At 37.5% G+C, this 23887-nt stretch overlaps 1 protein-coding gene across 1 annotated transcript in view; it reads right to left on the bottom strand.

Moving 5' to 3' along the window:
* Nucleotides 1-23887, bottom strand: part of cdh23 (cadherin-related 23) — a 340743-nt gene that overhangs the window by 62220 nt on the left and 254636 nt on the right. Inside the window, exons 27-36 of the mRNA XM_051648347.1 lie at nucleotides 23524-23672; nucleotides 14855-14915; nucleotides 10564-10709; nucleotides 10139-10274; nucleotides 6730-7118; nucleotides 6472-6573; nucleotides 4055-4204; nucleotides 3453-3581; nucleotides 3030-3158; nucleotides 2348-2575 (exon numbers count right to left, since the gene is read on the bottom strand). Coding sequence (XP_051504307.1) covers nucleotides 2348-2575; nucleotides 3030-3158; nucleotides 3453-3581; nucleotides 4055-4204; nucleotides 6472-6573; nucleotides 6730-7118; nucleotides 10139-10274; nucleotides 10564-10709; nucleotides 14855-14915; nucleotides 23524-23672 — 1619 coding nt within the window. The remainder of the gene's footprint in view (nucleotides 1-2347; nucleotides 2576-3029; nucleotides 3159-3452; nucleotides 3582-4054; nucleotides 4205-6471; nucleotides 6574-6729; nucleotides 7119-10138; nucleotides 10275-10563; nucleotides 10710-14854; nucleotides 14916-23523; nucleotides 23673-23887) is intronic.

Consider the following 23887-nt stretch of genomic DNA (forward strand, 5'->3'; position numbering starts at 1 on the left):
CAACATTAAATGGCATTCATAGCCGATTTTATTTCCACAATGTAACAGATTTCCAAGCGATTCAGAATATTCAAATAGAAAAAAAAAATGGAAGGCAGGACTTTTTTCCATTGGATCATGAAAAGTAGGTGTTCCATAAAAGAACAGAGCCAGACCTGAATGCGAGTTTGCAGTCGATGGTGAAGGAGTATTCCCCTTTATGAAACACAGTTAGCATTAAATTACAAAACACACATTATGTCCCCATTGAGGAATGTTCCAGGTGCCTTACAATATGCCTTATATTTTAAGTAAGGCTCTTACTGTAGAATGGAAGTGAATGGGGCCAGTCCATGAATGTTTAAAAAACACACTGTTTTAAAAGTATTGCCACACGATGTAAACTTTACACTTGTTAACATGGTTTTAGTGTGATAAAATTACTGACTAACCTTATCTGTATAAAGTTATATTAAATATAACAACTTCATTGTCATGATAGCGTAATGCCAGTAAACCCTGTTATCTGGTAAATGTTGTAATGCCAGTAAATCCCTGAATTTATCACACTAAAAGCAGATTAACACATAATGTTAACATCTTGTGGCTATACTTTTGAAACAGTGGGTATTCACTTAATTTTTTTTATTTAATTGAAATAAAGAAGGCAAGAGTCTAAATGTTTTTTTTTTTAGAGATGCACTGAAAGTAGTACTGTAGTACTCATATCGGGCCGATACTGAGGGGTGAATAGTTGCACTTAGTATTGGTGTCATCATTCCATATTTCAGAGTATGAGTACATTAACATAATGGCGTGGCTGCACATGCTGTGCATGGCACTTCTAAGACCGGTTTGAAAACATGAGAAACATTTTGGTGTTTAAACTATTTTTTAAAAACTGTCTCTCCTCCTGTGCTTGTGTGTGGACGAGATATTGATTTCCCAAGCACTTGTCAGTCATCCATGATTTTTTTAACTGATAATTCAAAATGTTTTCCGTCATTTTGACAGATAAGAAACATCAAGAAAAGAAAGAAAGAAAACCATTTGAAACTAGCACGAGTTTTAATTTCCTTCATTTTTACGTGATATGTGCAGCTTCTCTCTTGCTCCACACGCTTGTGTTTGAGGGAGAGCAAAATAGTGTTTTCTTTAGACTCGCGCTGAACAGTCGTTGTTGTCCTAAACAATGCAACTTCAAAAATCAAATGCGTTATGTGTAAAGAAGATGCTGGAAAAAAAGATATGAGTTATTGTCTGTCACTTTTACTTATCCCAACACAACACAGGATAAAGTAATCAAACGAGCGTCATACGCTGTCAGGCTCAATGCAACAAACCTAGGCTGAATCAAAACTAAGGCCGGATTGCCCACTCCGTGAATGCCCAGAACGATATGAATAAAATAACATGAATAACGCATCATACTTTTTAGCTGGTCAACTTTTAAAGGTAAGCTACACTGTCTTCAACTGTCCATTTTAAATGTGCACTCAATCAATTTACATTTTCAAAAATTGCAACTGACAGTTACACTGACACCTAGTGGTCTGGATGCTACATCATTAAAATACAGTAGTTTTCAGTTACCAATGCCATTGCAGAAATTCACCATGCACAGTAAGACAGGATTCTTTTAATCCATGAATGAAAGTATCCAATAACAGGGCAGTTACTGAGATTAAGCAAGTAGTATTCAGCTAGTCATGTGATGCTAACATGGCAGCCTCCATGAGGCGCCCCTGTCCCATGCAGAATAAAGCAGCTTTTATACAGTAAGGTTACTGATATGACTGAACTCTTCATCTCACATGAGTGGTCATGATTTTATACATTTGTTTCAAAATTACTATTCATATTTAAAACTTTTCAAATAAGGAAAACAATTACTGAGTGAACCTTTAATTACTGAAAACACCATTATTGGCTATATCAAGATATTAAATACAAACAGAATGGCAAACGTATACAAATATCGTATCAGTAATTGGTATCGACCGATCCCTAAAACTAGCTACTTGGTATCGATCTTCAAAAATTGGTATCAGTGCATCTCTATTTTATTTTATTTTGTGGTAATCAATATTTTGCCACAAATTCACAACAGTAGCCCAAAACAATACCTGCATAGCTATTTGGTTTTTGTTTTACATTATTTTCACTAAGAAAAAAAATGAAATGAATAAATAAATAAATATATTAAATAAAATCAAGTCCCGCCCTACATTTTTCACTCACATTATGGAAGTAAAATGGGTTGCGAACGGCATTTCATGTTGACTTTAAAGATGGACCTTTAATTCTTCACAACTTCAACTGTAATGTGTGTACAAATCTATTCTGACTGCTAAACACACACGCTTACTGATAAAGGTGGTGTGCCGTCATCTTCCACTGTCACAGTGAGTGTGTACTGCTGTTGTTTTTCTCTGTCAGGAGGTGAGGGTCGTGTCACTATCTCTCCCGTCATACGGTCCATTCTGAAGGTCAGGTCCTGGTTACCACCAGTGATGTAGTACGACAGCATGGCATTGGGTCCGATGTCACGATCTGTTGCTACAACACGCAGGACTGATGTACCACCCCCCACATTCTGAAACCCAAAAACAAATGTAATTATTAAACAAAATAAATTATAAATCCAATTATAAAAACTAACATTAATCAATTCTTTTTCTTTTTTTTTTGCCATTTCCAAGGTATTAACAAAATACTAACAAATTTGAATGTGATTACTAAAACCATCTAAATATTTCTCATAAATAAAATACTGGAAAACAATTATTTATATAAAATAATTGATGAACATGAACAAGGAAAACATAGCCATGTCCCCTCTAAGTCCTCCTGCATTGTGATGTTTGCTCTCTTTGATTATAAACTCACCAGGTTTTACACTTTAAAACTAAACATAGTTTTATATAAGTTTTATATTATGTTTAATTATTAAGTCTTTTGGGCAACTTTTAGGGCAATTTTAACGATTAACTTATCGGTTGACCACTAGTGCTTATAACATCACTGGTTTGAGGTGCTGTGGTTCTGACCTCACTGATGCTGACGTTGTAGCCACGAGGGCTCTGCAGTACGGGAGGGTTATCATTCACGTCCAGAATATTTACAGTGAGCGAGAGATCCGTGAACCTTGAAGGGGAGCCGTTATCCATTGCCCGTACCTGATAGAAACGTAACACACACCGCATCCACATGGACTTCAGCAAACAAACACCCATATTCTACTATGACTATTATGCAAAACATACTATGTTTAACTGTACAAGGAAACATGTGCAAAGTCATGTAACACACTGTGATCAGAGGCAGGTATTATCAGGGCTGAATGCAAGGCTCTGTCTTGTGTGTTAATAATTTATTAGGCATTTAGTAGACATTTATTTATTAATAGTGCTGTCTAGGTAGGCACTAGAGTTTGGCACAGAGCCAAAGTGTGTATTTGTAATGTTTCTCACTTTAAGCAGGTAACGGTCCATGGCTTCACGGTCCAGAGGGGCGTTCAGGTAAACCTCTCCATACGTATTATTGGCTGTGTTGATCTTAAACACGTCCTGCATGTTCCCCGAAATCAACGTGAAATTTACCTGAAGAAAACAAGAGGATAGTGGAGGTGGGGTTAAGAATGATTGACAGTTAATTTGAGTGATGGTGGACTGTTTATTTCGTTATCATACTCATTCTCGTCTCTTTGCATACTGCATACCTGCATATAAATGACCATTTGCTAGATTCACCTTTAAAAACAGTACTGGCCAATAGTTTCTTTGCAAATTTTCTCCACCCACCAAAGTATTAGACAAGCTTTTGATCTTTTGTAATGTAAGTCTATGGAAGTCCTGTGTGCATGGATTTAGTTTTTACAGCAAAAGAATTGTTGCTTGGGCACAAAGGAATGATATACAGTGTATTTATCCCTTTTTAATCATGTTAAATTGTCATTTAAAAATGTATTTATTGAAAATGGCAAATAAAAGTGTGCAATATTTGCAATGTCACATATCACTTATTATATATAATTCACTCTTTCTCTCTTTAACTATCTCTTTCTCCCCCTCACCAGTCCATTTCTTCCAGCATCTTTGTCCCGTGCCAGCAGCAATGCCACTCTCTTGCCAATGGGTGTGTCCTCTGGAATATTCACCAACAAATCAGAAGTAATGTCAAACTCTGGACTGTTGTCATTCTCGTCAAGAATGGTGATTGACACCTGATAAAAGAACAGAGCAGTGAGACCTGAAATGTTAAATTATCTTGCTAGATCATTGCAATTTGTTGCATCAAGAATAGATGTGATAACTAAGTATGACTTATTTACCTTCTAAAAGTGTGCATCAGGAAGGAAATTAGAAAAGAGAGAATACAACAGGTTGAATTAAATGTTAATACAGACTATCAGAATTATATTATAAGATCATTCTTGTGCTAGATGCTGGATACAATCATGTCATAACTAAGGATGCACAGATGTATTGGCTGCCGATATTTATCGGCCAATTATTGACCAAACGAAAACCAACGGCATATTGGTAATAAGCATGAAAACGCTGATATAAAAAATGATTACATTTTTTTTTACTTTGTGAATTAAAATGCATAATCCAGAAATAATAATAGCCACAATATGTATTAGGTTGGCACTCCTCAGAACATGTAAGTATAATTTTTTTTTTCTTTCTTGTTCTCACTTTAATGTGAAAAAACAAACAAAAAACAAACGTGACAGTTGTGAAAGCGGCACTTACCTATAGGGCACACGACGTGGGAAATCATTCAAAATGCTTTGAAACCAGCAGACTTGGACTTCTGAGTTATCGGTATTATATCCATTAATGCTGCATGACTGATTGAATTAAGATTGAAAAAAGACTGCACGGCTTTGTGCGATTACTAAACCTTGCGTTTCTGCATTCAGCGATTCAGTCAAAGTAACTATCAAAATAAAAAATGTTAATCAATCATCATGTTTTCATATTTAGTTATTTTTTCTTTTTATCTTTTGGTCTTCTATTTATCTTTCATTATGGCTCTCTTTAAAATTTTGGCCTGTCATGTGTTCAAAAGATCCAATCCATGTTCAATGCAAATTAGTTATTGTCAGATCAGTTAAAAAGCTTTTGTACATCTTTGTAAATTTTTAAAGCATAATTCCAAAGTTTTTCATTGAATTTGTCAAATTCAACAGTGATATAATGACAAAATAAGGTAAGTTGCAAAATGTCTGTATCGGCCTATGGGTTTTTGTTAAAATCGGTATCGGCTAAAAATATTCATATCGGTGCATCCCTAGTAATAACATTACATCATTTTGACATCTTTACAGACAACATGAAATCAAAACGGATCCTTTTTACTTTCTTTAAGGAATATTACGGGTTCAATACAAGTTTATTTCAATCGACAGCATTTTTGGCATAATGTTGATTACCACAAAAATGTATTTCGATTTGTCCCTCCTTTCTTCAAAAAGGGATGGGGCCAATCCATAAAAGTTAAAATACTCACTACTTCAAAAGTATAGCCACTAGGCGTAAACAATATGTGTGATAAAATTGCTTACTAACCTTTTATGTGTAAAGTTATATCCAAGTTTAACCCTAAAACCCTAATATGACCATAAAATTGACAGTTTAAACAACTTTACATCTCAAATAATACACTAGTTTTAACAGAAAAATCCATGCAAGTGCTTATATAAAATGATAAAATTTACATTTCTGCCTTTAAACCCTCCAAAAATTAGCCCCATTCACTTCCATTATATGTGCCTTACTGTAACCTCGATTTTTGCTTCTTCTTTTTTTTTTCCTTTTTTTTTTTTTTTAAAGAAAAGGAGGGACGAGTCGAATCAACATTATGCCAAAAATACTGTCAAGTGAGCTTAGCTTGTATTGAACCCCGAGTATTCTTTTAAAGCCCCGTTCACACCGCGGGCGGCATGTTGCTAGACTTTGCGATCTGTGTCGCTGGTGGGCGTTCCTACTGCTGCCGCCGCTCTAATGTTATTGGTGGACTGCACAACTGGCCATAGTGATCACTGTCACCAACGTTCGCAACAGCTCGTGTCGCCGGAAGTCGCTGTGCTCTCATTGAAAATGAATGGTGTCGCTGTCTCACGCGATGTTGCTGGCGGTGTGAACAGGGCTTAAGAATCATTCCTGGTAGTATTGTGCATTATTCATCAGTGCATTTTATTCTTGAGAAAAAGAAATGCCTGTTTTCACAATGTTTCATTATGATGCACTAAATTTCTCCACCTCTGAAACAAATTGTCTTTTTTGCTGATGTCCCCAAGGCCACATCGGTGAGGAAAAATAATATTAACCAATAATATCAGCCTACATTTCACGATCCAATGAAATCCCAAATTATCAAATTAAGTCCCACCCTACACTATTTCCTGCTTAGTACAATCTAATCTGCAACTATTGGACAAAAGGACCATTTTTTAAGGCATGTTAAGGAGGAGCTCATTACCACAGTGGAGTCTCTCTTGGGTCCTCCATCATCAGCCACAACAGTGAGTGTGTACGAGTCACCCTGCTCTCTGTCCAATAGTCCTGTCACTGTAATACGACCCTGTAGAGCACACATCCCTCCTTATTTTATATACGCATGTAGAGAAAGGAACAAAATCTGTTCTAGAGTAATCATTCTTAGAATAATTTTGACCAAACTCAGAGACTTCAGTCAGTGCCTGACCTGACTATTCACATATATAGTATGTTTCCTCACCGTGACGCTGTCAATCTTAAAGAGTGCTAGGGCGGCAGGTGAGGTGTTAGGGTCAAATCTGTACGTCAGCTGGTTTAGATTATCGGCCGACTGTGCCTTCACCTGGACGACCTCTGTTCCGGTGGCAATATTCTCCCTCAGCAAAGCTTCATAACCGGCCGATAGAAAGGCCACGGCTTCGTCGATTTCATTGAGTAAAGTAATGTAGACGGTGCAGTATGCCCGGTAAAATGGTGGGGACTGATCTGTTGCTGACAAATTCATTAGGTAGCTGGTCTTGGTCTCATAGTCCAAGTAATCCACTGTGGTTACCAGACCTGTACTTATATCAACGTCAAATTTACGATCAGATCCTGAGACCAGGGCATATGCCACAGCACCGCCATCCCCTACAAAGAGAAACAGAGATAGTCAAAGGAATTCAGTAATGCATCATATACCGACAGCAGTGTTGGGAGTAACTAACTAAAAGTAAAAATGCTTCTAAATTTACATCCACATTCAGTAGTGGCTCAGTTGTTTTAAAAACAGTATAATTTTACAGTAACAAGCTACTTTATTTCCCTACAAGTAGCGGAGTTTCCAAAAAGTAGCAATGCACTTGTGAGGCAAACAAGGGCAATGTAGTGTTTTGTCACACTGAATTGCACATAAAAGGTGTGGCAATAATCAAACATATTCTCCTTAAATGTTCTCATATGTGGCACTGCAAAGTCTTTTAAAAGGAACCAGTTCAAAAAATCTTCACCAATTCATTTTAGTCCTGCACAGAAGCCCTTGTGCATAATTTTACTTTCTTTTCTTTTTTTAACATCAACTCTGGACTCTTTTAGCACTGTGAATTTCTAGAAAATAAAGTCACTATCATTTTGGTATTTGTCTACTGATAATGTCCAACAGTGTATGTACATGCTTTCAATTTTTTTCAGAAAGTCTTAAAAACTCCCAATGAAAATATTCTCTTCACAACTGACATTTACCTTGAACATCACTTGTCTCATATCTCATCTCAGGCATGCTTTTCACTGACATTTTTGTCTAATTGTTTAAGAAGTGCACAAACGTTTTAAAAAAGCTAGGCGCAAAATTGTTGGTGTGGTGGGAATGACAGTCGTACAGTCGTAATTTTTGAAAAACAATGACAGAAATAATTTTAGCAAAATAAATATTGAAATGGTTAATGTTTATTTCACTCTTTATTTAGATTATCACACCTTTAAACATTTAATCATTTGTATATGGATTTATATGGATTTTCAATGTTTAACATTGAACACCAGGGACAAGGCTAAAACGAAAAAAGCTGTACAAAAAGTAATGATTAAGACATGATAAAACAAGTCAGTTTTAATGTGACCTTCATATATATATATATATATATATATATATATATATATATATATATATATATATATATATATATATATATATATATATCTATATATAAAGTAAATCTGTTTCAACAAAAATCATCAACCCCCCAGGACATGAAGAAACCCCCAGATATAGCTGTTTAGAGTCACCACTGTGTCAGATAAATACTGTTTTGATTGTAAAAACATGAATAAGATCACCTGATGTTTAGATATTTTAAAAGACATCACCACCTTCAAAATGTTGTAATAGCATCTTGTGTAGTCAACAACTTTTTTCTAAAGGTGACCTGATTTAAGTTTCGGAGAAGTTTTTGAATTATGAGATGACAGTTTCAAAGGCAGACAGGACCATAACATGACCTGAAACTGATCTTCATCTATCAGCTCAGTATCTACATAAGGCTGAAACAGAACCCCAGCATACTACACTGTAAGCCTGAATCGTGCAGTGGGAATCTGTCCAGCACCTGACGCTCTGGTCAGCCTCCATGAGGAAGTGAAACAGGGAAGAAGTTATGGGCACAAGCAGAAGTGCAACAGAAGTGTTGTGATATTGTTTAGCATTGAGCATTAATGGAAAAATACAACACTGCCCAAGCTGTGATGCAGTATATGACATGCACAAACACACACACACACACATAGAAACATTTAGAGTACATTTGCAAATGTCAAGAAGAGAGGAAATGGTCCAAAGTTTCTTCAGAGATGGTTGGTGTGTAGTGTGTTTTGTTGCTGTGTGGCATGGTTGATCTATTTATTTATTTTTTTAACCATTTAACCGTCTATTGCAACTTGAATTTGTTACAACAAAATGTCATGTGAACAACTAGTCAGTAATTAGACTGATTTAAGTTGCACTAATCTTTAAATTTTGCACTTTTAATATTGTTTTATTTATTTATTTATTTATTTATTTATTTTTATAGAACACAGGGTTAGACATTAAGGGGGAATCAGAGCAAAAATGCCACCAAAAATGTCAAAAAAATTAATAAAAATAAATAATAATAAAAAAATAAATACCCCAGACATTTTAGGGATAAGAAAATGCCTTGTAATGAATTCTTCTCTTTGTTTGTTTTTTTGGAATGTCTGATATAGTTCTTTATATATTATTATAGTCCTAGGGGGTATTTACACTTGGTCACTTCATGCGTTTTAACTGAATGGACTGATATCTCATTGAATAAGCACACAAAAAAAGCCACATAAATGTGTCTCCGCCAAACTGATATAAATCCGATCTTCAATTCCCATGCTATATGCAAATAAAACAGAGTAAAGTTTACATATGTAGCTTGAACTGCTAGATGTACGTACATTTAACCAAGTTTTGCCTGGAGTGATCGGATTGTCTCGAAGGCATTTACACTTTGTCTTTTCATGATCATGTTGCTTTACGATCAGTAAAAACACATGAAGTGACTAAGAGTAAGTACCCCCCTGGTTATACATATTATGGTATACAATGATTTGATGTTGATTTAATGTTGAAAATTCTCAATCTTGAAAATGTTTATAAATTAATTTGTATTAATGAATTGATTAAAACGAAGTCAACTTGTGAGACAGTTTGTCTTAAATGTATAGAAAAATAAGCCCTTATAAAAGGTAAAAATGCCACTGAAAATAAAATTCAGGGGAAAACACCGCCACTTAATAAAAAAGTATATTACTAACACTGATAGTACAAAACATACACAGTAATGGTTATCTGTTCATTTGGAGTCTGACAACCTGTGGTGAACTGTCTGGCTGATTCATCCATGATTTGGACAGATGACTCCTGTGTTTGATTTGGACTAATTCACCCATGAGTCTGTCATATTAATTAAAAGAGCTCTCCAATCAGGCAGCTTGTGTATGAACAGGGCCTCAAGTTGTGCTGTATGTTCCTTTTGCGTACAGCCAATCAGGACAACACACTAGAAAATTGTGTGGACTATTTACAGTATTATCAGTATTTGCATTATTTCAAGGCACAGCTGCACTCCTGAAGTCTGTTTTGCAGAGAGTTTATTGTGTTGTACCTGTGTCGGGGTCTGTAGCTCGGACCACTACCACTGATGTTCCGATCCCAGCGGTCTCTCTGAGCCCCAGACGATTGTACTGCGACTGAGTGAAGACTGGAGGTTCATCATTCACATCCTCCACATACACAATCACCTACAAACACATATCCACAATCACATTCACAAAAAACTCATACTGCTACATGGACACACAGCTTTTTGGGGTGGGACTTTCCAAAGGGTCTGCCAAAAAATAATGTTTACAGTTATAATAAATATAAATATGTAGTTATTAGAAGACCTGTGTTGTCTTTGATAAAACACAATGGGGGGAATTTACTAAAAATGAACTGCATGTGGTAAAAGTGCCATTTATTAGCTCATGCTGTTTTTAAAAATTAAATTTTTATGTTTTACACAGGAGCATTAAAACACACACACACCCTAACAGAGCTGCGCATGCTGCCCTGGTCACTGTTATAGGCCTCAACCTCCAGCACATGAGAGCTGCGGGTTTCTCTGTCCAGAGCTCTGTCTCCCCTGCTGATGAGTCCAGACAGACGGTCAATGTTAAACTGACCATTGTTTCCTACAGAGAGCACACAACACACACACATAAGTCACATTGCAAAAGCACAACTCTGAATAATAATTTGTTTCAACTAGGAGAATTTGTCTCTGCCTTGCATGAATATCGACTCATCCCTTAGTTTGGATCTGAAAATGTGCTTATAATAATACACTTACAGTACAAAGGAAGCCTAGCAAGCAAGCATTCTGAAGTAGTTTGAAAACCCAAACGTGAAGCTCATATTTTTTTAAAGAACCAGCCAGATCTCATGAAAATGACATGACTGTGGCAACATTTTTGCAAAATTATATTATGTGGTTCCTTACATGTTACGCAGCAAATCCAAGGTGATAGGTCCATTGAGAGGTGCTGAAAGTGAGTTAAATGTTCTACAAAACAGATAAGGTTTTTAAAGTTTAATGCTCTTTCAAGTTTTGAATCAACAAAACCCACCACCCTACCCTAAACCTTAAACCTAAACCTAACTGATAGTGTCAAAGAAGGCAAATGTGAGACGAGAAACAATTGCTGAAGCAACTATGTCATTTTGTGGTGCTTCTATGACTCTTTCACCACGTGTCCACTCGGTAGCTGTTCAGGACTCATACTTTGCATTGCAAGTGCAACGCTGTCAGTTGAGCTTCTGTGCAATTTGATATTGTCTGAACCAGTATGTAAATGTAGTTAGTGATGTAATATAAATGTTAAAATATATGGCCTTAGAAATCATGCGCTATAGTAAAAGTGATTAGATGTTATTAGATAGCATTGTCTAAAGAAAAGGGTGAAAAGTACGTGTTTATGAATTAATGATCTGCTGTTTACGCAGGATTTGTGTGAAAGTTAATAAAAGTATTTGTTGTAGCACCTCTAGTGTTCATTTCACCAGGAATGTACCATGATAGGTACAAAGAGCCACGTAAAAATCATTTTGCAAAAATGTAGGAATAGTAACTTGATTTAATGAGACCAGGTTGGGAAGAACGTAAATTAAACGTTCTAAAAAAGTTGTCTAAATTTTACAGAGATCCTTAGAGGACAGGGCGGGAATCATTTTTATGAAATCATTTTTCATTCCTTCGCAATAAGTTTTGCTTTCCCCTCACAATAGTTTGAGTTCCCTAGCAAAAAATTTACCATGGTTTTACTATAGTCACCATATTTTAACCTTAATATTCATAGTAATACTATAGTAATAATACAGGAAAACTAAAACTTTGGTAATAAAATCAACATTTTGTGGTTATTATGGTTTGACTACAATACTAATTGTAGTAAAACCATAGTAACCAAAAGAATTACCATGGTAAATTTACAGTAAAACCATGGTTACTATATGGATACAGTATACTGTATTAAAACCATGGTTTCCACCAAAAACATGGTTACTTCGCTTACTTTCTATAGATACTACAATATTAATATTATTCGTTATAAATATTCGTTTACATATAGTTACTACATACAGTTGAAGTCAGAAGTTTACATACACCTTAGCCAAATACATTTAAACTCAGTTTTTCACAATTCCTGACATTTAATCATAGAAAACATTCCCTGTCTTAGGTCAGTTAGGATCACTTCTTTATTTTAAGAATGTGAAATGTCATAATAATAGAAGAGAGAATGATTTATTTCAGCTTTTATTTCTTTCATCACATTCCCAGTGGGTCAGAAGTTTACATACACTTTGTTAGTATTTGGTAGCATTGCCTTTAAATTGTTTAACTTGGGTCAAACATTTTGGGTAGCCTACCACAAGCTTCTCACAATAAATTGCTTGAATTTTTCCCATTCCTCCAGACAGAACTGATGTAACTGAGTCAGGTTTGTAGGCCTCCTTGCCCGCACATGATTTTTCAGTTCTGCCCACAGATTTTCTATCGGATTGAGGTCAGGGCTTTGTGATAGCCACTCCAATACCTTAACTTTGTTGTGCTAAGGCATTTTACCAGAACTTTGGAGGTATGCTTGAGGTCATTGTCCATTTGGAAGACCCATTTGCGACCGAGCTTTAACTTCCTGGCTGATGTCTTGAGATTTTGCTTCAATATATCCACATAATTTTCCTTCCTCATGATGCCATCTATTTTGTAAAGTGCACCAGTCCCTCCTGCAGCAAAGCACCCCCACAACATGATGCTGCCACCCCCATGCTTCATGGTTGGGATAGTGTTCTTCGGCTTGCAAGCCTCACCCTCTTTCTTCCAAACATAACGATGGTCATTATGGCCAAACAGTAAAATTTTTGTTTCATTAGACCAGAGGAAATTTCTCCAAAAAGTAAGATTTTGTCCCCATGTGCTCTTGTGCCATGTGTTTTGGAGCAGAGGCTCCTTGCTTGCCGAGCAGCCTTTCAGGCTATGTCGATTTAGGATCTACTTTTTATTTTTACTTTAAAATGTTTATTCTTTTTTTTTAAATTATGTTGAAAATAACACTGAATTTTCCTTATACAGTAGCAAGAAAAAGTATGTGAATCTTTTGGAATTACTTGCATTAATGTATAAATTTGTCTTCAAATTTGGTTTGATCTTCATCAAAGTTACAATAATGAATACAATCTGTTTTAACTAATAACAAACAAATTGTATTGTATTTGTACATACTGAATACATCATTCAAACTTTCACAGTGTAGACTGGAAAAAGTATGTGAACCCCTAAGCTAATGACATTAAAAAAAAAAAAAGCTAATTAGAGTCAGGAGTTGGCAAACCTGGCATACAAATAATTAAATGATATTGGAGGTGTGGGGTGAAGCTACTTTGACTTATAAAAAGCACTCAACCATTTTGAGTTTGCTATTCACAAGAAGCATCTGCTGATGTGGACCATGCCTTGCAAAAAAGAGATCTCAGAAGACCTTTGATCAAGAATTTTTGCTTTGCATAAAGCTGGAAAGGGTTACAAAGTTATCTTGAAGAACTTATTAATCTGTCCACAGTTAGACAAACTGTCTATAAATGGAGACAATTTAGTGCAGTGTGTACTCTCACTAGAAGTGGTTGTCCAGCCAAGATGATTCAAAGAGCACACCGCAGAATGCTCCAAGAAGTAAAAAAGAACCCTAGAGTGACAGCTAAAGACTTGAAGGAATCATTGGAACTGGTTAACATCTCTGTTCATGAGTCTACTATATGGAAAACATTAAACAGGCTTGGTGTCCATGGAATGACACCACAGAGGAAGCCGCTGCTTTCCAACAAAAACATTGCTGTGCACTTGAAGTTTGCCAAAGAACACCTTGACACTCCTCAACGCTACTGGGAAAATGTTTTGTGGACTGATGAAACTACGGTTGAATTGTTTGGGAAGAACACGCAGCACTACATATGGCGTAAACAAGGCACCGCACACCAACATGATCCCAACGGTGATCCCAACCGTTCCCAACGGTGAAGTATGCTGGTGGGAGTGTCGTGATTTGGGGCTGCTTTGCTGCTTTGTGGCCTGGACCGCTTGCCATCATCGAGAAAAAAATTAATTCCCAAGTTTATCAAGACAACCTACAGGATAATATCAAGGTGGCTGTGCACAAGCTGAAGCTCAGTAGAAGTTGGGTGATGCAGCAGGACAATGACCCTAAACATATCCACTATAGAATGGCTTCAAAAAAAGAAAATCCACCTTTTGGAGTGGCCCAGTCAGAGCCCAGACCTTAACCCAATAGAGATGCTGTGGAATGACCTCAAGAGAGCCCTTCACACCAGGCATCCTAAGAATATGGCTGAGCTGAAGCAGTTCTGCAAGGAAGAATGGTCCAAAATTCCTTCTGGATGTTGTGCAGGTCTAATCCGCAGCTACTGGAAATGAATGGTTGAGGCTATTGCTGCCAAAGTAGGATCAGTTATTAAATCCAAGGGTTCACTTACTTTTTAAACAGCACTGTGAATGTTTAATGAGATTTGTTCAATAAAAACATGAAAGATTATAATTGTTTGTGTGTAGTTAGATTAAGCACATTGTTGTTTGTCGATACTTGTGACTTTGATAAACATGATATCACATTTTATGACAAATTAATGCAGAAAACCAGCTAATTCCAAAGGGTTCACATACTTTTTCTTGCCACTGTAGAATATTTGTACCACTCTTTTTGTACATTATATTGTTGTACACTGAGGTGTGTCATCAGGAAACAAGAACAAATACTGTACTCACCAGAAAGAATCCTGTACAGTACTCTTCCATTCTCCCCTGCATCCGCATCTGTGGCCTGAACCTGCAGACATAAACAAACACATCTGCTGCTATGAGTGAAAGTAACACTCGCACACATCTGTAAACAATATTACATAACTTACACACATATTACAAACTACAATCTGTTTCTTGTTACTGTCATGTGTGTTTAAAGGTTGAGTGTCTAATTTCGGCACCACTTCATGGCAACTGCAGTATGTCTGTTTGCCCGCGACATAACAATACTGGCTCACCTGATGGTGTGAGTTTGGGGTGGTACTTCCTGTTTGTTTACAAATGGAAGAGGGAAGATTGTTTGATAAAGCTATAAACAACAAGAAAAATCTCCTTTGACCATAAAATCACTAACACACAGCCACAAGTGATTCATGGCTTTTATAAAAAGCAATCAAAAGAAACATGCTAAATGTCACCAATGGTCAATAGATAGTTGCATTCTTTAGAATAAATCAATTAATATTTTAGTTAGAATTCTTCCACCAAGTTATATGGCTTATTAACATACTGTAACTGTACGCTGTTTACGGTTACCAAGCAACAAAGCAACTTGCTGAATGTGCGGTCATAGGTTTGAACATGGCTCCTCCAATCAGGATTTAGAGTCAAACTTGTTGAATTTCAGACAGTAAAACAAGTTAGCATGCGCTGAATTCATCTGTATATTAGTCAAATTCTACTGACAGCCCCACACAGTGTGAGGGAGGGCCCCTCTTTAAGATTCATTAGCTTTACAAAAAGATGTAGAGAGGAGAAGAAAGGAGATTGGAAGGATGGGGAGGGGAGCTGAGGGGGTCTCCTGGAAACAGATGAATAGGGCAAGCAGACCGGGCCGTACCATCACACGGGGGTTTAAAAGTTGAGACTGAAAGTTTGGCTCAAAAATGTGACTCTCAAGACTGAGAGTTTAGCTCATAAAACACACTACCACAGTCTGCTGACCACAATAAACATGAAACAGAAGGAGGGATGGATTTTGGAACCCTCTGAACAGGTATCTGCTCAGAGGTTTTGCATATGTCTTGATCCCTGTCTTCCAGCCCTCTGTCTTACTCTTTAAGTGTTTTCCCGGCTGTCTCTGCCTCTTGTCTTCTTCTCTTCATCGCATTGGTGACACCGTGATTGAAAACAAGGGGAAAACTTTGGAGAAGTCATACACTGCATCTACCACTGAAGGTACAGTTAAACTACAAAAACAAAAATAGAATTTAAATTACTGGCCTGAATTTGTTTAATCCTAACTGTGTCTGATTTTAACAGTGATCTTATTTGCCATTTGCTTTTGGGTATCCATGTGTATCATGAGTAATTTTTGTGAAATAACAACAGTACAGAAGGTTATGGTTAATGTGGCGAAGGATGTTAAATTGAATATTATAGCACAGATAGTTCCTGTTTTGGATGCTGACTGGTCAACACAGCACTCCATCCATGCTTAAATACACAATATAGTAACAGCTATAATGCAAAACATCTGTTCACCTAGCTATTATTTATATCACTGTGCAAAATCAATAGAGGCCAAGTATTAACCTTAGTATACACGGCAAGGATGGCAATGAATGAATTGCTGATAATTGATAATTGTTCCGCATTCAATACAGGTAAGGCTCAATCAGCAGCATTTGTGGCATAATGTTGATTACCACAAAATGTTTTTTTTTTTTACTGGTCCCTCGTTTATAAAAAAAAAAAAAAAAAAAAAAAAAAAAGAAAAAAATCGTGTTTCGGTAAAGCTCCTACAATACTGGGATTACAGGGTTTCGTTGTTATGGCAATAAAGTTTTAATATTGGAAGTAATTTTACAAAGATTAAGTAACTAAAACACTAAAATCATGTTAACACGTATAATGTATTGTATTATTGTAGCTATACATTTTTTTACATTTATGGACCGGCCCCATTCACTTTCATTGTGCCTTATTGTAACTGCGATTTTATTTTATTTTTTTAAATAAATGAGAGATGAGTCTACATAATTTTTTGTGGAAATCAACATTATGCCACAAATGGTGTTAACTGAGCTGTATTGCACTTGTTTTGGACGCGGAAAATTCCTGTAACAAAATAACATTCTAATAAAAATGTGCGTACAATATAGGCTACATAAAATACTATGAATATCCTACTGTGACATGGAGGAGGGCGGGGCTAGGCCGTGCATAGAGTAACTATGCACGGCCGGCCTCCAGAGTAAGGATGCCTGTAGCTCTCTCTCTCCTGAACTGCCGCATCTCATTGCACCTATCCCTCTCCTCGGCTGATTAGCCCGAATGGGGGCCGAGTGTGCATAGTCACGGCCCTGCCCCACCCTCCTCCTTGTCACACTTACATACTACATAATATGCACAGCCTCTTGTGGCTTTTTGCTGTATTATAGAATTGTTGTAATAGAACAATACCACACAAGCACATTTAACTATGTTTTGGATTATGTTTGTAGGAAGTGGATAGCATGTTTTTTTTTTTTTTTTTTTTGCTGACTACAAACAACTAAATAGGTTTGAGTCGGGTATGCAAACAAAAATGTTTGAAATGGTTTTCTGTGTCTGAACAAAGCATAAAATATGATGATGTGTGCATAAATCAATTTTAGCAGATCCATATTATGGTAACTAATGAAGTGTTTCTCTAACAACAGTTCTCATCTCAGTGGCCTTTTCAGCCTGTTTATGGCATTTAAGGTGAAGAATAATTTCATGTCCCAGTGTGTTTTCACTAAAGTGATAAGTCACACTTGTGTGGTCAGAATTTAACATGCTGACATTTACAAACACTATGGAGCAGAGAGGCAGAGTAATTGGTGACTGGTGTGATAGGCTGTGTGTGATTGTGTGATGTGTGTGTGTGTGTGTGATATTTATTGCAATTAAAAAAACATAAATAAATAAATAAATAAAACCATCTAGCCATTTTCCTTATCTAACTGCTTACTTGGTGTGTCATAAATATTTCAAAGGCCAGTGTGTTAGTTCCCAATGTGTGTTTGTGTTTATGGGTGAGGCCAGAAACATACTCGAATGTAGACGTTAATGCTTGGTCGAAGCATTGCAATTTAACCATTATACCTACTTAATGTGTGCTTTTGGATTACTGTGGTTGTAACCAACCCTCAGTACTCAGAGAGTTTAAATATCTGGGCCATTAAATTTGATGTGTTATTATTCAGGTAGCTAGTTATAAACACATTTTAATGTTTAAACAGTTTTTAAATAACTTTAACTTCCTCTGTAAGACCCTCTACAAATGGTTGCTCCGCCAAAACAATAGTTGACCTGAAAATTGGACCAAAAGCGTCCTTTGAGGCAATGCTGAGAATGCAATGAATATTAATGACAATCAAGTTTGTGTAGCTACATAGAAGCATTTGCGTTCACATAGTTGCGTAGAGTAGTTCTGGGCTTAGTGTGCAAATATGTATAGATGTTTGCATGCTTTGTAAGAAAGAGACTCTGTAATCAATATAGCACATAAAAATCTAGTATACTTTGACCTTTCTTGACACCTCTTAACAGAACCTGCTCAGTCATTCTGACACTCTTGCCGAGAAGTACTTGAAAGCTCTGTATCTAGAGCTGGTAGATGGCAGAGATTGTATGTGTGTAGGTGTAGCATACCACAACCCCACACAATCACTGTGTGTACCAAGAGGAAAATGTTATTGCTCAGAGATTGCTGTTTGATAGCTCAGTAGACATGGGTATCAAACTTGTCACAAATCTGTAGCCTCAAATTTCTTTGGAGAAATACAAATGGACAATTGTTGCCAAACTGTAAGACTATAGACCAATATAATTCATTAATATGGATTGCAAAGTTTAAATAAGTTGTTTAACTAAGAAACTAAAGAGAAGTGTTCATATGAAAATCATTTGAATGCAGACAATTTGATTTGGTATCCTGGCAAATCTAAGAACAGTGTGAGACATTGTTGAGATCTCTTCCGAAACACCTGAAGAGACACAAATTAGATTACTAATTCTTAATTTGCCCTCTATCTAATCTCATTGCTGTCTAGGAGAAACAACCAAGATGTCTCAATAACAAGAGATTTCATCTGTGATTCGTGACATGCCTAACTTTTAACCACATCCTTGCATCAGGTTGTCTCACACAGACACACATTCACACTTTAGCACAAGCTTGAACCCTGAGCTTTACAAAAAAACTGACACCTACGCCTTCACAACACACAACACCTAACCCAAATTCAACTCTTCCTATTCTTCATCTCCACAGATCCTGGAGCAACATGGATGTCCCCTCCAATCTGTCTCTCCCTCTCTCGAATCTTTCACTTCCTGTCTCCCCAACATCTCCACCTCTGGACCTCCATCATCCTCTCACAACCATCATCATCACTGTCCTTCTCTTCACCATGTTCGGGGGCTGTGTGATCTTTATGGCTGTGGGTTGCAGGTCAGGAGGGTCCTGGGACTGTGGTCCAGAAGTCAGTCTCTCATGTGGACGTGATCTTTCCAGCGAGCCACAGCTGAAGCTATGGAAGCGCTTGGGCTCAATGAGGCAGTCATTCTCCTCCGTGCCGACATTCAGAAGGCCCGTTCAGCCATGCGTTGCACAGAGCAGGAAGCTTTCAGGGTCAACAAAACTCACAGAGTCAAAGAGAAATGACTCCCCTACATATATTACTATACCATCTCTGCTGCAGTATGCCACTGAAATATAAGCTTTTTTTAAGGTCCTGTCCCAAATGCCATTCCCAAACCTTTGCAGCCCTCCTCCACTTTGGTAATGCAATGCCATGTACATTATCAGGTAGCAGTCGGCTTCAGTGGGGCCTATAGTGACCGCAAAGGAGGAGCTTGTGCACCCTTCTGAAACATAAAATGACAAATGGGACACCCTACCATCTCGTTGACTTCACGGACACACTTACATGATGGCCATCGCAGATCTACAACACTTCAAGTTTACATCAAGTGTGCCATTTGGGACAGAGCCTAAGGCAGCATTCCAACTAAAATGGAACTTTAAAAGTTACAGTTTTGAAACTCTCCATTTGTGAAACTCCATATGTAAAGTATATGGCAGATCATAGGTGAACATTTGGGAGACTCCACTCACTCGACTAATTTTGATAGAATGTGACATTAGCATGTTGCTAAGTTACTAATGCAATTCTCTTATATGCCTGACAACACATAGCACACACAAATATGGGGTGAAATAGTAAATGTTTAAATAGGTTTAGTTTTTTTAATTGATACTTTTTGGTAACAAACAAAATAAATGTCAAAATTGACATTTCTCTTGTCAATTGTCTTTGAGCTTATTGCAATAATACATTTGTGAAGGATGCATGCAATGCTACCTCAGACAGCATCCACACTAATCCGTTTTCATTTGAAACTCTATTTTCAGTTTCTTAACGTCATTGTTTTCCAAAGAATGCGGTACTAGAGAGTGTTTTTACCATTACATTGTGGATGAGAGCTGCAAACATAGCAAAATTAATGCGTTTTCAAATGAAAACGGATTAGTGTGGATGTTGCCTTACAGTTTAGCCTTAGAATAGGTATCTGGCTGTGGGCTGGCGGCTAGAACAGCCTGCATCTAGAGTTCACCTATGATACCTTAAAATGTTTCTTAGGTAGGCAGCTCACTAAGTATTACAGTATGTTGCTCTGTTTTAATACATAGTGAGCTGCCTACATCATCTGCAGTGATACAATGCAAACATGAGAGCAGATACTGTGAATGCAGCTGATAGCTGACAGATGATTACTATAAAAACTGATAGTAATCAGGTTGTATACTAACATAAGCTACAACTGAAACCAGATGTGACTCAACAATTCAACCATATGGTAACCGCAGCTCTATAAACAACTGGACGTTTCCTATCGACAACACCTTCTGCTGCTGTAGAAACTTAAAGACCTGATGTGAACCAACAGAGGACACATTCTGCTGTGCTTGAATCCAGACATCAGCACTATGACACATGTATGGGTCTTCAAGCCCTTTCCTTGTTGGACAACCAACACAGACAAGGTGCTCTCTCTCTGTGAATAATTCTGACTATTTTGTCTGGGTATTTCCAATACAATTTATTTGGGGGAACTTCAGACTGATTTGAAGGGATGTATGCTAGTAAATACTGTATGATAACAGCACATTAATAAGAGTTCAGTATCAGCTTACATTTACATTTATGCATTTGGCAGACGCTTTTATCCAAAGCAACTTACAGTGCTCTTATTACAGGGACAATCCCTGGAGCAACCTGGAGTTAAGTGCCTTGCTCAAGGACACAATGGTGGTGGCTGTGGGGATTGAACCAACAACCATCTGCTTACCAGTTCGTGCTTTAGTCCACTACGCCACCACCACTCCATATATTAGCTTAAACTAATATAGATGAATGTTTAAAGTGCTTGTGAACCCTTTGAACAAAACAATAAAAGAATGCAGGATCATTATTAAAGGGATAGTTCACCCAAAAATAAAAATCCTCTCATCATTTACTCACCCTCATGCCATCCCAGATGTGTATGATTTTTTTTTTATTTTGCTAAACATAAACAAAGATTTTTAAAAGAATGTTTCAGCTCTGTAGGTCCATGCAATGCAAGTGAATGGTGACCAGACCTTTAAAGCTCCAAAAATCACATAAAGGCAGCATAAAAGTAATCCATATGACCTTTTAATATACACTATATTGCCAAAAGTATTCGCTCATCTGCCTTTAGACGCATATGAACTTAAGTGACATCCCATTCTTAATCCATAGGGTTTAATATGACGTCGGCCCACCCTTTGCAGCTATAACAGCTTCAAATCTTCTGGGAAGGCTTTCCACAAGGTTTAGGAGTGTGTTTATGGGAATTTTTGACCATTCTTCCAGAAGCGCATTTGTAAGGTCAGACACTGATGTTGGACGAGAAGGCCTGGCTCGCAGTCTTCGCTCTAATTCATCCCAAAGGTGCTCTATCGGGTTGAGGTCAGGACTCTGTGCAGGCCAGTCAAGTTCTTCCACACCAAACTCACTCATCCATGTCTTTATGGACCTTGCTTTGTGCACTGGTGCGCAGTCATGTTGGAACAGGAAGGGGCCATCCCCAAACTGTTCCCACAAAGTTGGGAGCATGGAATTGTCCAAAATCTCTTGGTATGCTGAAGCACTCAGAGTTCCTTTCACTGGAACTAAGGGGCCAAGATCCAGCTCCTGAAAAACAACCCCACACCATAATCCCCCCTCCACCAAACTTCACAGTTGGCACAATGCAGTCAGACAAGTACCGTTCTCCTGGAAACTTCCAAACCCAGACTCGTCCATCAGATTGCCAGATGGAGAAGCGTGATTCGTCACTCCAGAGAACGCGTCTCCACTGCTCTAGAGTCCAGTGGCGGCGTGCTTTACACCACTGCATCCGACGCTTTGCATTGCACTTGGTGATGTATGGCTTGGATGCAGCTGCTCGGCCATGGAAACCCATTCCATGAAGCTCTTTACGCACTGTTCTTGAGCTAATCTGAAGGCCACATGAACTTTGGAGGTCTGTAGTGATTGACTCTGCAGAAAGTTGGCGACATCTGCGCACTACGCGCCTCAGCATCTGCTGACCCCGCTCTGTCATTTTACATGGCCTACCACTTCGTGGCTGAGTTGCTGTCATTCCCAATCACTTCCACTTTGTTATAATACCACTGACAGTTGACTGTGGAATATTTAGTAGCGAGGAAATTTCACGACTGGACTTGTTGCACAGGTGGCATCCTATCACAGTACCACGCTGGAATTCACTGAGCTCCTGAGAGCGGCCCATTCTTTCACAAATGTTTGTAGAAGCAGTCTGCATGCCTAGGTGCTTCATTTTATACACCTGTGGCCATGGAAGTGATTGGAACACCTGAATTCAATTATTTGGATGGGTGAGCAAATACTTTTGGCAATATAGTGTATGTCTTCTGAAGTGATGCAATCACTTTGGGTGAGAAGCTATAGTATTTTTATTTTTATTTTTTTTAAAAAGAAAAGAAAAATAAAAAAGAAAAGAGAAAAAGACTTAAATAGTGCTCAGTTTTTCACCCAGTTTTTATCTCTTCTGAAGACATGGATTTAACCATTGGAGTCATATGGTTTACTTTTATGCTGCCTTTGTGATTTTTGGAGCATGAAAGGTCTGGTCAACACTTGCATTGTACGGACCTACAGAGCTGAAATATTCTTCTTAAGAACTTAGTTCATGTTCTGTAGAAGAAAAAAGTTGTACGCATCTGGGGTGGCTTTAAGGGTGAGTAAATGATGAGAGAATTTTTATTTTTGGGTGAACTATTCCTTTAAGTCATCAGTAAATTCACCATCTTGAAAAAGAGGGAACTGCATTGTAGAAACGATTCTGCTGACTTTGTCATTTCTAAAACTCTTGAAACATTGTCATGCTTGCCCTTTAAAGACAACTGTTGACAGCCTAGAGACTGCTGTTGTTACCAGCACAATGGAATGTGACATAACAGAAGATACATTAAAGTCATGGTAATGATGTAATTTCTATGCACACAGTTTTGTGATAAATTTCTGTTGCTTAAATAAAGGCTTTTCTTTACCTGAGCATAAATTTCATATATAAAGTTATAAAGGAATCGTGAATATGAGAATGTGTACCTGTAATATACTAGTTCCTACGTGTATGTTCTCCAGGACGCTGGTCTCATAACTGTTCTGAAGAAATATGGGCCTGTTATCATTGACGTCCAGCACCTCCACATACACTGTAGCTGTGCCTGTTCTTCGGCCCCCAGCTGGACCATTATCTATGAGAAACCAACAACAGTCTGTGTAATATGGCCAAGAAATGCTACCATCAGTACAAATTAAATATAGTTCAGGGTTTCCACACCTTTTTACTTATAAATGCCAATGACTATTCCAGTCATTCATGATTGTTGTAAAAGGATTTTTTAAATCATTTTATGGAGATTTCACTCAAGAAGAGAAATTTCTAGCTGATGGAACTTTTAAAGTTGAG

Source organism: Myxocyprinus asiaticus, chromosome 21 (assembly GCF_019703515.2).
Source record: "Myxocyprinus asiaticus isolate MX2 ecotype Aquarium Trade chromosome 21, UBuf_Myxa_2, whole genome shotgun sequence".
Lineage (NCBI taxonomy): Eukaryota > Metazoa > Chordata > Actinopteri > Cypriniformes > Catostomidae > Myxocyprinus > Myxocyprinus asiaticus.